We start from the raw sequence: 18,794 nt of genomic DNA, 5'->3' as shown, positions 1-18,794 counted from the left end.
AACAACAAGGGCCTCAAAACAATTTTACAATTTCAAAAAACGCATTTACTTCTCAGCGTAGCAGTGTGAGAGTGATTTAGGGTTTAACGAGGGCTTTTTGCCAGAAAGAAAATTTCAGTCGATCCTCGCCGGAGTTAGATTCAGAATGCGGAGGTCGATTGCGAGTCTGGGTGGGTCCCTCGTCAAAAGCCGAGGGTTTAGCACGAGCTCGTCGCCGGAGAAAATCGTCGCGTCCGTACTCTTCGAGAGGCTCCCGGTTGTTATTCCCAAAATCGACCCCATCGTCTATGCATTTAAGGAGTTCTCGTAAGTTCTTATCTTTAATCTCAGAAATTGAATTCAGATGCGATTTGATGATTGTGTTTTGCTCCGAAATTTGATTAATGAAAGAAAAAAGTGAAATTTTGATTGTTTTGGAAGAGAAGTGAAAGAAAAGTTTGAAAATTTGATTGGTTTATATGGTAGAAGAGTGTATGGAGTAGCTGATTTGAGCTGGGCTAAGCTCAGTTTTACAGTTTCAGAAGATTGAAGAATGCCAATTCAGTGTTTTGCTTTAATAAGTGTGTACTATGGTGATACATAGTACACACTTGATTGGGAAGGGATATAATGAACTATGCCCACGCGTTTCCATGACAAGTTCCGGATTTGCAATTGTCGCGGTTTATGTTGATAAACATAATTGGAACCCTTGAGAGTTAAGGGAAACCGCTGAACATCTGAAATCCGAGTTTGAGAGGAATGACCTTGGGAGAACACGGTTTTGTCTAAATTCAGAACTTGTATACCGTGTCAAGAGACATTTCTGATAAAGTCAAAGATGTACCATGGTCGTCCGTAGTCTTGGCCCTAAAAGGGATCCGTTTCGTCCCAGGGATGATGACGAAGACGTGCTAATAGCAGAAGTGCTTACTTATGTACAATAGGCGCATTATTGTACTTAGCACAATACAAGACCGGACACCTCAATTATTATGAACTTGTTGGCTAGATATAGCTCCGCGCCAACGCAACTCCATTAGATTGGTATAAAGACAATCTTTCGATATTTGAGAGGTACGATTGATATGGGCTTGTTCTATCCCTACAGAGAAAAGAGATGACGGAAGTGTGGGATCGGACCCCACAAGGCAAAATGCCACCTTCCGTGCTCCTCCTTCCCTCCATCAAAATGACAACAAGCATTTCTAAATATTGAAGTGAACCAAATCCGATCAGAGGATAATGTAGCGGACTTATTTACTAAGTCGTTACCAAAATCCACTTTCGAGAAACATGTGAAGAGCATCGGATTGAGAAAGTTATCCGAACTCCCATGATTGTAGCAATCAGGGGGAGATATTGACATCATGGGGGAGGCATGATGTCTACATGTTCGATCTCGAAGAGTGAAGGACGTGTTGTGCTCTTCTTGTCCTTTGACCAGGGTTATTTTTGTCCCACAGGGTTTTTGTTACATGGCAAGGTTTTTAACGAGGCAACGATCAAAGCGTCATCACCAAGTTTGAGCGGCACAAGGGGTAGTGTTGAAGGATGTCGACATAGTGTGCCTCTACAAACTAGGGTTTAGGATTGTAATAGGAAAGTGTTATTGGTATTCAATTGTATTCGGATTCTCTTACCTTTTGTATACCTTGTAACTCCCTATATAGGGGCTCCTATTATCAATAATAAACACACAATTCTATTCTCCTACAACATATCATTTCTTTTGGCCAACTGAAAGAAAAAAGAGTACGAATTTTTGCATGTGGGCATCCTTTTCTTAATTTATTTTACCTGTTATAGAAGGTGGGTATCTTCGTTGGAGAAGTTTTGCCTTTTTTGCCTTGTCGACAAAGTTATGTATCAGCGATCTTATAAAATGGAGAGGGTATCGATAAGTTGCCTAGTCAATCAAGACGATAGCACACTCATTATCCTACATTATCCTTTCCTTTCAGTCTTCCATTTTCGATTACTCACAATTCTCAAACCCTAGCTAGTTATTTCAAGAACATGGCTGGAATACTAGTTGACGTTCTGTTAGAGCGTTTGGCTACGCTCGCCCTTGACAAGGTCGAACGCGAGCTGAAGCTGGTGAGAGGGGTTAAGCAAGAAATCAAAAATCTCACCAAGAAACTCAAAGCTATTCGAGCTGTACTGGAGGACGCAGAGCAGAGGCAAGTAATGGAAGCCAGCGTGAAAGATTGGCTGAATGAGCTAAATGATGTTTCCGACGACATGGATGACGTGCTGGATGAGTGGATCACTAGAGTTCTCATGCATCAATTGGAGAAACAAGAAAAACAAGGTGCAAATGCTCTTGCTACTACTAAGAAGAAGGTATGCTTTCCCTTTCCTTCCTCTTGCTTTCGCTTCGGCCAAGTCAATCAGCTATTTCATCGTCACGAAATTGCTGCGAAGATAAAAGAGCTAAATGAAAGTTTAGATTTGATTGATCAAAACAAACAAAGTTTTGGCTTTCATCAAAACACCACTAGGGTCCCCGAACTACCTCAACGACAAAAAACTACTTCTCTTCCCAATATTAAAACATTTGGTCGAGATAAGGAGAAAAACCTCATAGTTAGCAAGTTGATAAGTGAGAGTAGTCAAGAAAAGGAAGTTCCTCTTATCATCCCTATTGTAGGGATGGGGGGAATGGGGAAAACAACTCTTGCTCAACTTGTTTATAATGATGAAAATGTCAAATCTCATTTTGACAAGAGAATATGGGTCTGTGTCTCGGACCCTTTTGAAGAGATCAAGATTGCTCAAGCTATCATTGAAGAAATAGATAAAGATAATAGTTCAAAAAGCTCAAATGTGTTGCAAACCCTGACGCAATGTATAGATAAATTGATTGAGGGTAAAAAGTTTCTCCTAGTTTTAGATGATGTTTGGAGCCCAAACTCTGATCAATGGGAAGAATTGATCAAACCTTTACGTAATGGTGGTATAGGAAGTAGGATATTGGTGACCACTAGAAAGGAGGAGGTTGTTACTTTAATGAAAGCAACAACTCAATTGATCCATTTGAAGGAGTTGGGTGAAGCATTTTGTTTGTCATTGTTCTATTACAGTGCAGACATGGATGAGAGTAGTGTGTCCACCGAGTTTAAAAATATTGGATCAGAGATTGTGAAAAGGTGCAATGGGTTGCCTCTTGCTGCAAAGACATTAGGAAGCCTCATGCGTAATAAGAAAAAGATTCATGAATGGCAAGCTGTTTTAAAGAGTAAGACATGGGAATTGAAAGAGATTCAACAAGATGTTTTTCGACCACTACTATTAAGTTATCATGATTTGAGTCCAGCAACCAAACGTTGTCTTTTGTATTGTGTTACATTTCCAAAAGATTATGTGTACAATAGGAATTGTTTGATTGAGTTGTGGATGTCGCAAGATTATTTGAATGTCAAAGAAAGTAAAGAAAAGATAGTGGTTGGTCAAAATTATTTTGATGACTTAGTAATGCGGTCATTTTTTCAAGATATTGAGGATGTTCAGTTTGAGTATGGAAACATAAAATGCAAAATTCATGATATTGTACATGACTTTCTACAATATTTGACAGAAAATGAATGTTTGATTTTGGATTTTGAGTTGGATGCTAGTAAGAGAAGAGATGTGTCAAAGGATAAAGTTCATCATTTGACCTTAGTGCATGCAACCGAGGGTGATTCTCTGCAAACTTTTCTCCCTAATTATAAAAAATTACGTACCTTGATAGCTATACAATCATCCGAATATTCCATTGGTCCAATATTTGAGTTGATAGTACAATTGAAATGCCTTAGAACATTAGACTTGCGTGGTTGGCGGGGGAAGGGTTGTCTCAAAGAAATTCCCGAGACGATAGGTGGATTGATACATTTGAGGTATCTCGATTTATCTGAGAATTTGGGGTTGGAGGAATTACCCAGCGCCCTGGGCAGCTTATACAACCTGCAAACCTTGCGACTTGTTCGTTGCGTGAATCTGAAAAAAGTAGATGTCCGAAGGCTGATTAACTTGAGGCATCTTTATGTTGAAGGCTGTTGGGAGCTAAAGTTAATTGAAGGGATTGAGAAATTAACAGATCTGCAAAGGCTAGATCAGTTTGTTGTCCCAATTATCGGTGGTGATGAAGGAAACAAGTTGGAACATCTGAAAGACTTGAACCAGCTTCAAGGGAGTCTTGCTATTCGTATTCTGGGAAATCCAAATATGGCGGAGAATGCAGCAGCAATCATGGTGAATAAGGCTCACCTCCTGGAATTGAGACTAGAGTTTTACTCGGTTGATGAAGGAAAGCATGGAGAAATTATGAATGGCTTAGAGCCGCATCCAGATTTGGAATCTTTATACATCTGGTTTTATAAAGGTGGCGCCTTCTCCCGTTGGTTGTCGTATTTACACAGCTTGAGAATGCTCATCCTTGAGACTTGCACGAAATGTGGGGTTTTGCCTCCTTTAGGGAAACTGGCGTCCCTTGAATCATTGCATATTGTGCAACTCCATGGAGTCTTAAAGGTAGGAGTTGAGTTTTTGGGAATAGATGATGGGCAAACCTCCTCATGGTCTTCCATTTTCATATCATTCCCCAAGCTTAAACAACTCGGCTTCTACAACATGGGGCCATGGGAAGAGTGGGTAGGAGTGGAAAATAATAATATTACAATCATGCCATGCCTCTCTCAATTGACAATTGGGTACTGCTACAAGCTAAAAGCACTGCCGGACTTCCTGTGGGAGACACCACTACAGAAATTGCACATCTTTAGATCTCCAATTCTCCAAGACCTTTACAGAAAAGGAATAGGTGAGAAGTGGGCCAAGATCCCAACCATCGTGATAGAAGACTAATCTGGATGACGCATCTCAAAGGTACATTTGATACAGTTGCTTCATTTAATTAATGGGATATTTCTTATTTGGATGTGTAATTTCTCCATCATTCAACACATTCCAGGCTTCAGCTTCTCTTGAAACAAGCACAGTTCTCTATCATTCGTCATATTTCAACCTGGTGAGCTTAATATGTGCACTTATCTGTTATTATTTTTATCACATGCATGGGACTCCTAGTTATATAATTGAATCATTTCTTTTACCATTATGTATTCTAGGGATGCATGTCCAATGGAAGTCAATATTGGAGCTAGGGGACAAGGGAACATCAATTGAGCATCAGGCATTGTCTTCCCCCCTACCCTTCAGATACATCAGTGATTAGTTGAGCATGAGCTAGCAGAGTTATAGCATAGACCAAACCTAGGAGGGTACGAAAGAGGTCAAACACTTGAGGTGGTCATACATGTGCTTCCTCAGATCGATGCTCAACTTTCTATCAATTTTAGCCGTATTCACCTTGATTTTTTCAGGATACAGGTAACTTCAATGCTCTGATTTTTATGCCCACTCTCTGTATTTATTAGCAAAACTAAGTAGCTTTTATACAGCAGATGATCATTCATGCCCACGTGAATAGCTAAAGGGATTCTTGGACTTCCAATTCCAATACTAGATGATCTTCACCACTAAGGTTTGTTTTTCTTTTGTGCTGACGTTCCAGATAGGGAATTCCCCTTAAATCTTTTGACAGTTGGTAGTTTATTGATTTTCTTCTGTAAACCAAGTTATAGATAAGTCCTCTAATTATGTATCTATTGTAGATGTGAACCGCACCAGGCTGCTTGTACTGCTCGTATTGAAGCTGCATGCATAAGCATTCATCATGGCATCTGAATTTGGGAAACTGCATAAGTACCAACTTGTAGATTATATTATAACTTGAAGTTCTTGGTTTTCAAGTTGGACTATTAGCAAGTCTCGTAAAACCTTTTGATTAATTACATGGACCGAGGACGGTCTAGTCAAGAATATCGATCTCTTCCATTGTCTGGACTTTATTAGACTTACTGGGAAGCTATGCAAGGTTATGACAATGAGCTGTCACTGGAGAAGTTAAACTTGGGATTGTTCCTTTGGTCTAAGTAGGCTATGCTAGCTTGTGTATCCTTCTGCTCGTCTAAGTTATATCGTCATTGTTTATATAGGTACATAACTCCTGCCATAGAATTCTAAATTTGCATGTTTTAGTATATTTGGTGTTTATCAGTAATTAGCAAGGAAAAAGAAGTGAGAATATTGATGCATTATATAGACATGAGAATGATGCATCAGATGGTTTTCTTGAGAGATTAATGTTTGAGTGTGATATAGGTGATCATGACTGTCAGGAGCTTAAGAGGTTACAAACAGCACCAGTTAGAGACATGTTCTTAAAGCATTGAAAGAAGGCATGAGGTTACTGAAGGCTGCCAGTTTGAAGACCTTCCTGTTTGGTTATGATACTCTTCTTCCTCTAATGCTAGAACTTGGGTCCCTATCAAGTACATTTTAGAAAGATTGCAAGCACCCTTCTGTGTATGGAATTGGGAGGTTCGGCTTCAAAGTTCTGTTGGTTAGACTCCTGAAGATGAGATGACCCTCAGGTACTCTTCATGTTGTGTGGAAAGTTCCAGAATAATTCAAAAGAAATCTTTAGGTAGCATAACAAAACCTTATGTTACCTAGAATTATCATTTTCTTTTGATTCAAGATATAGTCAAGTCTAACTAATGTTAGTATTGCAGAAGAAAATCGCACCAACGTACATGTACAGCTCACACTGAGGCTTCATTTAGAATGGCCTTGGAGTTGCAAAGCTGATGGGATGCTAATATGATAAGCTGTCTATGTCATAACCTAAAGTTCTCAGTTCATGTGTGTTTGTGGCACATATATGGCTCTGTAAGACTGTGACTGTGAGACTGAGTTAAGGATCATAGATTGCTTTAACTTTTTGGTTATTTGGGTGCACCTAGGTTGGACTGTTGGAGCAATGCATCTGAGGCACCAATCAGACCTACATTTGACAAGCTGTGGGGTGGCCATGATAGATGAAAGAAGGGTAATTTGCTTGTAGACACAAAGCCTGCTTCATTTACTTTTGTTTCCCCTCGTCACTAGGAGATTAATTCCTTTTTGCAGAGGATTGGGCAAGTACTCATGCATCCAATATTTGATTGGGAGCCCAGCCCAGGTCTCCGTTCCCTATTCCTTTTTGCTGATACGAATTTGCCTGTATGCTGATCTCTACTTGTGCAGAGAGGATAATCAAGGTATGAGTAACAGATTTTTTTATTATTTTACATTTAGATAAGTTGATTTTAAGGAAAATATATAGATAGAGAATTATAGGGTGCAAGATTGTTATATGTGCTGTCATTCCAACTGAAAAACAGTGATGAGCAGAGAAAATTCCTATAGAAATCTGTAAAGTAACATGACTATCAAAACTTCTACTGATATCAAAAAACTTTTATGGACTTTCTAGTACTAATTATTTACAGTATCATAGGCCTGTTACAAGTATACTATCAAAACAGCTACATGCCTGTATATACTTGCTTGAAGTTCTTGAGTTTTGAGTGTCTCTGGCATTGGCTTGAAATTCTTGCAACCAGCTTTATTTGATTCATATCTGTTTCTTTCAAAATCATCTCTTACTATTTAAGACAAGTGTGTCTTCATATTCACATTATTTTAAGCAAGTTTCTTACCGTAATCCAATTAATATATTGCAGGTGCAGTCAAACCACCATTCCTTGCGGTAGAATGTCAAGCAACAATATTACAACATGCAATTACAAACTTATTTTGTATCACCTATTTGACTGATGGATGAGGCAGGCTATCTTACCTAAACTAGGTAATTTTTCATAACCATCTTAAGTAAGCCTATGTTACAAACTAGACTGATCCCATGGCATGAAATAGTTGTGTTATTGGCTTAAGATATTCGAGGTGTGGAAGAAAAGAGTGGATATGACCATGAGGTCCATTCCATGAAAATTCACTTTTGCCATGTTTTGAAGACTGAGATTAGCATTTAGCCCATTGCTGCAACAATGTTGTTCCACATAGATTTATGAGTTCAACTTATTATCTATTGGGTTCGGTATCACAGATTGCTTTTAACCTTTTGGTTAATTCGATGTATTATGGATGGAGCCTAGCCAAGCAGCTGAGGCATCTCTTCGAGTGTCTCAACTTTATTAGGAAGCTGTGCATGGTTTTGAGGTGTGAGGTGTGACTATGAGCCATCATAGAAGATTGTTCAACTTGGGATTGTTTCTTTGGTCTACCTAGGTTGTGCCTGTGTCTTTACTGCTGATTATAACTTATATCTTCATATACTGTTAATAATATTCCGCTTCCTCTGACGCAAGTTGTTTAGAATTTATTATTTTCTTTTGATTCAGGTTACTAAGTCCTCTGATTTTGTATCAAATGTAGAAGAAAATCGTACCAAGATACATGTAAAGCTAATATTTACCGATGCTGGAAGCATTTAGAATCGCCTTGGAGTTGAGAGCCTGATCGAATTGTACTTTGGTAAGCTATTATATGATTTATATCATAAGTTCATAACTGGTGCCTTGCGGCATGGAACTGCTGTTACTTGTGACTTAAGTTGCAACTGCATGCAGCTGTATTTTCTGAGAAATGTCTACTCGCTTTTTATTTGTATACAATTTACTAGAGAGCATTTGTTTTGTCTGTATTATTGACTCTGAACATTGTTCTGTTAGATTATGAGTAGCGCACTAAATCGAGCATCAGAGATTGCTTTTAACTTTTATTGGTTGTTTGGTTGTACCTAGGTGGAGGATGGGAATAATGATCTGCCAATATCTGATAGTAATCCCAGCTCGACCAACTTCCAAACACGTCTCACTTCCCTATTAATGTGACAGAGTGATAGACTGAAATCGAATCACCGACATCTTCGAACCTGCCTTAAAGATTCTGTACTTATATGCAGAGAGGATAAGCACTACATCTTCCTTCATCAACAGAATCTTCCCTGTAGTTTGTCCGCCAAACAAAGACAGCACGAGCTGAAATGAGTGAACTGTTGACTAGCTTGTTGTCAAAGACGGATACATTAACTGCCACCGTACCAGTGACTGTTCCAGGAATGAAGGTACGAATAACAAACATCTTCATTACATTGTTCTTGCACCTTCACATCAGTTGAGCATCAAGCATTGTCTTTGTAGCTATTAGCTAGGCAGCTCATGGCTTCCTCACATACTGAACTGAACTCCCTATCAGCTTTAATTACTTCTGCGGCTTGATTTCTTAAACATACAGGTAATTGCAGAGCAGTGTGATTACTATATATGTTTGTCTGCAATGTCTGATTTGTGTATGAAGTCTCTGGGCTTATTAGCCAATTTAAGTTGCTTATATACAAGAAATGATGATTCTCGGTCATGTATAGAGCTGAAAGGATTCTGGACTTCTCAAGGACAAGATGATCCTCACCTCCTCAGGTTTGTCTTTCTCTTGCACTGACATTTCAGATACAAAATTTTCAATAAATACTCGGATAGTTTATAAATTGTAATTGATTATCCTCTTCAAATTCAGGTTATTCAATTCTTCTATTTACATAATTTGGCATATAGTGTAGATGCTACTACATTGAAACTTGAAGCATTAAGAATGGCATTGGAGTTTATGGGATGCTAATTTGGTAAGCTGCATATAATTATAATAATAGCATAACTTGAAGTTCTTCGTTTTCATGCTGGAGTGATTAGCTATGTTACTAATTTCTTTTTACCTTTTTCATTAATCAGATACCGAGGTTGGAGTAGCTTAGTCAGGCAGCTGAGCATCTTATCTAATTATGTATATATTGTAGATGAGAATCGCACCAGGCTACTTGTACTGCTCATATTGAAGCTTGATGCATTCAGAATGGCATCAGACTATCAGAGTTTGGTAAGCTACGTGCATACCTTTTTGTATATTATATCATAACTTGAAGTTTTTGGTTTTCAAGTTGGACTGATTAGCTATGTCACAGAAAATCTTTTGGTTAATCACATGGGCCGATGATGGAGCTGAGTCAAGAGCATCTCTTCCAAGCGTCTGGACTTTATTAGAGTTATTGGGAAGGTATGCAAGGTTGTAACAATGACCTGCCATCGGACAATTTAGACTTGAGATTGTTCCTTTGGTCTATACTAGATCCTGCTAGCTTGTGTGTCCTTCTGCTGATTTAACTTCTAATAGGAGATTCTCTTTTGCAGAGGATGGGGCAAATGAGCATGCATCCAATACTTGATCGGAAGTCAAACTGCTATTCGTCAAGTTCCCCAACTCTGAAATTCACCCTCTCAGTCTACTTCACAAGTTTCCTGAACCAGCTCTGAGTAGAGAGGGTCTTGGGGAAGGATGGAAAGGGTTTGTGTACTCTTTGCAAGAGGTTTATGACAAGAATGGTGCTTTGGAGAAGATTCGGAGCTTGAATGGTCACGATGATGGCAACTCGATTTACGAATCTGTTGTGTTGTTCCACAGCAGAGGTGAGGAAAGAGACGGATGCCTAGTCGGAGAGAAGATTTGCTCAGTTTAGGTAGGCAGTCTGAGTTTGGTAACTAGTTGCATTATGACTAGTGAGTAGTTGTAATCACCTATTGATTTACTGTCATTTTGATCGACATTTTATGTAATTACTCAGTATTCAGTATTCTACTTATCAGGCTTTTGCATGAAATTACGTACTCATCCCAACCTCGAGCAGTTTTGAGAATGAGAATGAAGTAATCTTCTGTTCAATTGATGATGATAACTGAATAGAAAATACTTGCAATTTTGACTTTGTTCTGAACTGATGCGCATCTCTCGAGTGCATCAATACACAATCTTTTTTCCAGAAGAAAACCACATAAAAAAAAGAGAGGTGTTGTAGTATAAATGTCTATATCATGTATAAGATAGGTATTTGAGTAGGTGCTTGAGTGTATAATGTAGGTATAGTGACTTGTGTGACAAGCTTTATGCCAAAGGGGAACAAGTATGGCAATCATCATCATCACAGCCACAATGTGAAGCTGCAAATGAAGATGCCACAATGTGAAGCTGCAAATGAAGATGCCATCAAGTTGCATTATTATTTAAGCACTCACACCTCAAATGTATCCCTATAAATACCTCTTTTGTATGAGATGAAAACACACTTGAATCTCCATTCTCTCTGCAACATTACTCTCTCTCTCTCTCTCTCTGTTAATTTACGTTTTTCCTTAAACACGTTATCAGCACGAGCTCCTAGCCCTTCCTAGCCATACCGTGCGCTGCCCCTGCGCTAGTTCCTGTGCAGATCAGCCTGTTTGCACACCCCGAAACATCTTGTTCAGAACCTCTGATCAAAATACTTTCTGCATAAAAGTTGTTCATCTATGTCTCTGCTATCTGATCTCCAAATTTCAGCCTTATTGGAGGGGTTTTGATACCTGTACATCATTTGAAGTCGGAGTTGTTCAGCATGCTGGTTCCTGTGCAGATCAGCCTGCTTGCATGCCCCGAAACATCTTGATCGGGACCTCAGATCAAAATCTTTCCTTCACCAAAGTTGTTCGTCTCTGTCTCTTCTATCTGACCTCCAAATTTCAGCCTTATCGGAGTTGTTTTGGAACCTTCACTATTCCGCCAAAAGCAAGCAGCACCTCCTGCCGAGTCCCTGCGCAGCAGCTGCCGAGCCACCTGCCAAACACTTTTCCGGCGACTTTCCAGACACTTTTCCGACAACTTTTCGGACACTTTTCCGGCGACTTTCCGACAACTTTTCGGACACTTTTCCGGCGACTTTTTGGCAACTTTTCGGTCATTTCCGACAACACTATTTCAAGGTATTCTTTACTAAAAGTTCCTGCTTTTGAGTTTTTATTTATTTTTCTCCTCATTTTTCTTTTTTCGGGAACTTACAATTAAATAGCGGAATTATAGAAATTCACGCTAAACGAACTAAGAGCGTTCGTAATCAATGAACTAAGAGCGTTCATAATATTCGGACTAAGAGCGTCCGCAAACATCAATTTATGAAATAAAAGCGGAATCGTGGGATTCACGCTAAACGAACTAAGAACGTTCGTAATCTATGAACTAAGAGTGGTCATAATATTCGGACTAAGAGAGTCCGCAAGTATCAATTTATCAACTAAAAGCGGAATCGTGGGGATTCAACCTAAACGAACTAAGAGCGTTCGTAATCAATGAACTAAGAGTGTTCATAATATTCGGACTAAGAGCGTCCGCAAACATCATTGTTTTGGTCTAATCCAAATATTCTTGAAAATTGATTTCTTGGTAGCATAGCTCGGAAATCTTATTATTTTAGTTTTCGTGGAAGTTTAAACTCCGAAACTAATATATCTTCTCTTCCTATTTTTCAGGATGTCGAATGAACCTAGACTCGAGTTTCAAATCCTTGACTCAACAGGTTTGGATTACCATAGTTGGAAAACCGACGTTGAGAACCATCTCACATCGAAAGGGATATTGCCCATAATCCAGGCACCAAACGCGGGCCTTGTGTTCCAACGAACACCCATAAAGCATGCACAAGCAATTATCTTGATGCGACGTCATATGGACAAAGCACTCAGATTAGAGTATATGTCCATTAAAGATGCAAGGGACCTATGGGTAGCGCTAGAAGAGCGCTTTGATAATATCCAAGATTCCCTCCTCCCTGACTTGAAGGTTCAGTGGAACAATATACGCTTCTCCGACTTCAAGTCTGTTGCTGAATACAATTCAGAAGCTCTTTGGCTAAAAGCCATGTTGAAGTTCTATGAAAAACCTCTCACAGAAGAAGACCTAATTGAGAAGACTCTCTCCACCTTTCCCGTCGTAGCAATTATACTATCAAAGCAATATCGCATTGAATTCAATGCTGGACGACTTACGAGGTTCAATGAGCTCATCAATATTTTGTCGGTAGCTGAGAAGCACGACAACATCCTCGTAAAGAATTATAATTCAAGGCCCGTTGGAACCAAAAACGTTCGTGAGGCGAATTATAATGCACCCAAGAGAGAGCACAAGGAGCGGTACCCTAATAACAGGGGACAAGAAGGACGAATGGGTCCATATAACCGCCCCAATAAAGAAGGAAACCGCAACTTTAGAGCGGACACACGTGGTGGAAACTACACACGTGGGAGAGGTGGATACAGTAGCAACATGGGCCGAGGATATGGTAACAATATGGGCCGTGGAGGTCGCACCATGAGACGTGGTAGTAGCAGCAACCCTCCGAGGGAATATCCACAACGTGGACAACCTGCACCTCAAATGAAGGGAGGTAACCACAATGACATGTGTTATCGATGTGGATCAATTGAGCATTGGCTCAAGCAATGCCATGCAAGTACCTAACTAGCTGAAAGCTACAAGGAGTATAGGCAATTGAGAGAGCAAGAAACCAATCCTACTGAAGATGAAGATATCAATCTTGCTGAAGATGAAGATGGTGAAGATATCACTCTCACCACTGAGGACTTCAAAGCTGCAAATAAAGAGTACGAGGATGCCGCAGACTTTTATTAGAATAGTCTTTTCTATTTTCCAATAAACGGCAAATGTGCCTTAGTCAATAAATAACAATTGTATTGACTCTTTCTCATGTGGCGTACCCAATGAAGTATGATGTCTAGGAAAGTAATTGAGATCTGGGTATTTAAGCGAGCCTCGCTCCACCAACATCTCTCTACTTCCCTGGTCATATTTCAATGGAATTACCAAACGGATTGAGCAATTACAATTTGTATAAATTTGATTTTATTTTGGAATAGACTTTGGAAACTTTGATGTAATCATTGGCTATTAATAAAGTGTCGCATTATTATTCAATGTCATGGACATGTGTTAAATTTCAAACTTTATTACTTGAAAGATATAAGAGCCAATGATTTTTATGTGGAAACACATTGTAAGAATGGACAAGAGTTCCTTTGCATCGCCTCTAATGACTACGGACATAAACGAGTATTAGAGAAACTTATGTGTCGCTCTAATGGGTTGCATGCAACCACTATTCGAGTCATTGAATCAAACCATGTCATAAGAGATGACTTATGGGATTCTGACACATATAGGCTTTGGCAAGACCGTTTGGGATATCCAGGTCGTGATATGATGTTCCGTATATTAAAGACTTCACGGACATCCATTCCTCAAAACGAAAAGAAGTACGAACCAAAGATTGGTCCAAAGAGTTACTTCGTTTTGCAAAGCTTGCTCTTTAACAAAGATAGGATCGAGACCATCCTATGCAAAGGACACTAAAGAAAATACCATTCTTACATTTATGGACCTATTCAACTAACTTGCGGACGTTTAAATATCTCATGATGTTGGTTGACACGCAAACACACTGATCACGTGTTGTGCCATTATCCACATGTAAAAGCTACGTATGCTATACTCCTAGCACAAATCATATAACAACGGGCTCACTCCCCGGATCATCCATTCAGTCAATTGGGTTTTGACTATGCTAGTGAGTATACATCGAAGATTTTCGATGGTTATTGCAAAGGGACTGATGTTGGACATCACATTCTCATATACACACCTAAATGGTTTCGCAGAAATAACTACGATGGTAGTTCAGACATTGGCAATGCGCACCAATCTCCTTATATCCACTTGGGGTGATGCAATATCGCATACAACTATGCTAATTCCTCTACGACCTACCGCCACTCAATGTATCCCTGCGTTACAGCTAGTGACTGGGTACAAATATTTTGTACTTACTCACATTCGAGTGAGCCATTTATGTGCCAATTGCGCTGCCACAACGCCTCTGGTAGGTCCTTAAAAACAAGTGAGCAACTTGGTTGGATTTGAGACTCCAACAATCGTCCGCCACTTAATGCCCTTGCCAGGCGATCTCCTTACCGTTTGATTTACGGATGTCACTTTGATGAGACAGTCTTCCCGTCGTTAGGGGGAGATAAGAACATGAATGGTCAGCAGGAACGACAGGAAAAGTCGTAGCTTGTCCCTACTATGTCTCATCTCGATCCCTACCTATTGAAGTGACGAGATCACACACATTTGCTGCAAAAATGCCTGCAAGGAAGGACGTCCCTACAAGAGGACGTAGCGCCACCCTACACAGAGGTAGGCAAGGCGCCAACGCCATAGAAAGTGGCACTTTGGCGTTATAGGCCATGGCCCCAGCTAGAATGCGTGGGAAGCCCGTGGATTCGAAGGAGACTTTGGCATCCTTGGATCATCGACACTCAACATCCGTCTCATGAATATCTTCCAGATTATGGTTATCGTTGGGGGACACCTCAACGTCAGAACCTATTCCTGAGAATATAGAGCTCTATGAAATTACACTAGTATACATGAGACGTGGAAAAGAAACTCCATCATAATTGATGATGTAGTTGCGCATGAGTTTGTTGAAACCAATGATATCGAACCACACTCCATTGAAGTATGAATACCAACGTAGAGAAATTGAGCCTAAATGGAAAGATGCAATCCAGATTAAACGAAGAGGAAGGTTTTTGAGCCAGTGATGCCAACACCTCCTTACATAAAACCTATTGATTAATGGGTCTTCGTTAGAAAGCGTGTTGAGAAAACGAGATGGCAATCTCGCCTTATGGCGCAAGGCTTCTCACAAAACGCACTGGAATTAACTACGATGAAACATATTCTCTCGTAATGGATGACATTACATCCACTACCCTGTCAGTTTGGTAGTTTCCAAATAACTGAACATGCAGCTTATAAATGTGGTCACTACGTATCTCTATGGGGATCTAGATACGAAATATACATGAAAGTTCATAGTGAAACTTTATTTACCCAAATCAAGTGGCTCTAGGCCACCGAGCGCGTTTGCAATAGAGTTGAAACGCTCACTAAAGTGACTACTTGATTGAGAAGGGATATGCCCGCGCGTTTCCATAATAAGTTTCGGATTCTATTGCGATTTTCATGTTGGACATGATCTTTATTAGAAGCCCTTAAAGGGTTAAGGGAAACCGCTGAACACTTGAAATCCGAGTTTGAGATGAAGGATTCTTGGGGAACACGATTAAGCCTCGGTTTTTGAATTTGAGCACCGTGTTGATAGATGCTTAGGCATTTTGACGAGGTCAAGCCTTCAAGCACCTCATGATCATTCGTAGTCTTGATCCTGAAAAGGATCCTCTTCGTCTAAATGGATGATCGGACGAAGATGTGTTAGAGAGGCTGAAGTGCCTTACTCAAGTACAATAAAGCGCATTATTGTACTTAGCTCAATGCACAAGACTGGACATCTCACTTTGCCATGAACTTGTTAGCTAAAGGTATAGCTCTGCGCCAACGCGACGCCATTAGATTGGTGTAAAAGATATCTTTCGATAACTTGAGATGTACGATCGATATGGGCTTATTCTATCCCTATAGAAAGATGATGGATTCGGACCCATCACACACTAGAAAAGCCGCCAAACGCTGGCCTGCGTTTTCTATCTCTACCCCAAAATGACATCAGTGTTTTGGAAGGTTTTGCTGATGTTGGGTATTTCTTGACCCATACAAAGGTCTTCCCAAACTGGTAAAGTGTTCACCATGGGTAAGATCGCGATATCTTGGAGGTCTACAGAATAGACCTTAGTCGCTATATCTTCGAACAATGCAGAGATTATTGCTCTTCACGAAGAAGATCATGAATGTATATGGATTGAATCCATAGTTACGCATGTACGAACAGTTGTGGTTAATTTAAAGTCTACCACAGATGAGCCTACAAGCATTTAGGACAATGCTGCTTATTATTGAACGAATGAAGCAAGGCTACATCAAAAGCGACAACACCAAGCATAAATCAGCAACAACTGACTCTCCTCAAAAGATCAATCAGAGGGGGAGATGTCTACACATATGGTCTCGAAACGTGAAGAGTGTGTTGTGCTCTTTTTCCCTTTCGACCGAGGTAATTTTTGTCCCACTGGGTTTTTGTTACTCGACAAGGTTTTTAATGAGGCAACAAGAGAAGCACCACGTTTGGGAGACACAAGAAAGAGTCTAAATCAGGGGGAGTATCCAGAAACATACTCCACACTCAATGCGCGTTGTGCTCTTTTTTTCCTTCGACCAAGGTTGTTTTTTCCCACAGGGTTTTATTACTTGGCAAGGTTTTTAACTAGGCAACTTCGAAGCGCACGGTCTAGACAATACTATTGACATGAAATATCCAAGGGGGAGTGTTGTAGTATAAATGTCTATATCATGTATAAGATAGGTATTTGAGTAGGTGCTTGAGTGTATAATGTAGGTATAGTGACTTGTGTGACAAGCTTTATGCCAAAGGGGAACAAGTATGACAATCATCATCATCACAGCCACAATGTGAAGCTGCAAATGAAGATGCCACAATGTGAAGCTGCAAATGAAGATGCCATCAAGTTGCATTATTATTTAAGCACTCACACCTCAAATGTATCCCTATAAATACCTCTTTTGTATGAGATGAAAACACACTTGAATCTCCATTCTCTCTGCAACATTACTCTCTCTCTGTTAATTTACGTTTTTCCTTAAACAAGAGGAAGTTTTTCTCGCAAAAGACAAAACCTTGAACCTATATATATATATATATATATATATATATATATAAAGTTGAACAATTATACTGCATTTTATATACACACACTCATTCACTTAATACACATCCCTTCTTTAAAATATTAAACATGTTAAACAAGAATCTAATTTGATTTTCTGCAGAAATTTGAGTTAAAATATCGAGAACTTTTTGAAACTAGGGTTGCCGCCTCTGTTTCTAGGGTTTTCTGCAGTGCCGATCTCCGGCTTCAGTAGGTGCTCGACACCTTGCCTCCACACCATGAATTGTTTGATTTGGAATTACCAAGGTATTGTGAACAGAGAAACTCGGCATGCCCTCAAGTTATTGATTCAGAAGCATAAGTCGTGCTTGGTGTTTCTTAGTGAAACCCATTGCACCAAACAGCAGCATAAGACACTCCTTCGATCGGTGGGACTCCCTCACATCGCTCATTTTGATCGGGTGGATAGGCAGGAGGTCTGGCATTGATGTGGGATGATTCGATCTCTGTCCAGGTAAGAGATGTGAACAGGTATTTCATTGATGCGATGGTGAAAGGGCCAGACAACATGGAATGGCGTTTTACCGGCTTCTACGGGCACCCGAAAACTGGTCAACGCCATGTCTCTTAGGATTTAATGGGATCCTTGGCCCGTGATCCGGCGGAGAAATGGATTGTTGTTGGAGATTTTAACGTTGGACCTGGGGGAAAAGTCAGGCGGTCGGCTTCGAAGTCAAGGCCAGATGCAGGCGTTCCGGCAAGCTTTGTCGGACTGTAACTTGGAGGACATGGGAGCTGCTGGTGGTATCTACATGTGGAGCAGTCCCAGCATCAAAGAGCATTTGGACAGAGGCACTTGTTCACTAGCATGAAGGACAGAGTTTAGTTTCTCTAGGGTGGTGAACTTGCACCCTAGTCATTCTGATCATGTTCCCATTCTTCTGGAGGTGCGTTGTGAGCCGCCGCAGCTGGAGAGAAGGAGAAGGCAGTTCCGCTTTGAGGAAATGTGGTGTGCTCATGAAGGTTTTACACAGAAGGTGGAGGAAGTATGGAGTGAGTCTTATAATGGGAACCCTATGCTTCAGTTATGTCGGAAAATAAGAGGAGTTGGAAACCAGTTGTTGACTTGGGATCGCACTGTTTTCCGAAGCCGGAGGGAGGAGGTGGAGGTAGTTCGCTCACAGCTTAACACCCTATTACAGAAGCCCTTTGATCAAGATGACCAGGAAGCTAAGCAACAACTTTCCAGAAGATTGAACGAATTGATGTCGATAGATGAGACTTACTGGCGTCAACGTTCACGTGCAATATGGCTCAAAGATGGAGATAGGAACTCCAAAT

The 18,794-nt window shown here is 40.2% G+C and overlaps 1 protein-coding gene and 2 long non-coding RNA genes across 4 annotated transcripts; all 3 read left to right on the top strand.

The window, feature by feature from the left end:
• The first annotated feature begins 1,998 nt into the window (after positions 1-1,998).
• On the top strand, positions 1,999-4,790 carry LOC133726976 (putative disease resistance protein RGA3). Its single transcript, XM_062154609.1, has 2 exons — positions 1,999-4,617; positions 4,776-4,790. The coding sequence occupies exons 1-2, from the start codon at positions 1,999-2,001 to the stop codon at positions 4,788-4,790; spliced, it is 2,634 nt and encodes an 877-aa protein (XP_062010593.1).
• A 1-nt stretch (position 4,791) lies between these two features.
• Positions 4,792-6,326, top strand: LOC133736345 (uncharacterized). Of its 2 annotated transcripts, XR_009859517.1 has the most exons (6): positions 4,792-4,851; positions 4,937-4,993; positions 5,094-5,355; positions 5,430-5,509; positions 5,640-6,023; positions 6,190-6,326. It is a non-coding gene; the product is annotated as an uncharacterized LOC133736345 (long non-coding RNA). The 2 variants fall into 2 exon arrangements; XR_009859514.1 differs by having other exon boundaries at positions 5,640-6,326.
• A 48-nt stretch (positions 6,327-6,374) lies between these two features.
• On the top strand, positions 6,375-9,258 carry LOC133736339 (uncharacterized). The gene is made up of 8 exons (XR_009859512.1): positions 6,375-6,514; positions 6,603-6,919; positions 7,000-7,130; positions 7,596-8,160; positions 8,308-8,406; positions 8,676-8,742; positions 8,837-8,998; positions 9,075-9,258. It is a non-coding gene; the product is annotated as an uncharacterized LOC133736339 (long non-coding RNA).
• Positions 9,259-18,794: the final 9,536 nt, after the last annotated feature.

Source organism: Rosa rugosa, chromosome 1 (genome assembly GCF_958449725.1).
Source record: "Rosa rugosa chromosome 1, drRosRugo1.1, whole genome shotgun sequence".
Lineage (NCBI taxonomy): Eukaryota > Viridiplantae > Streptophyta > Magnoliopsida > Rosales > Rosaceae > Rosa > Rosa rugosa.
The sequence above is the reverse complement of the archived record's forward strand: the minus strand, read 5'-3'. Positions and strand labels throughout refer to the sequence as shown.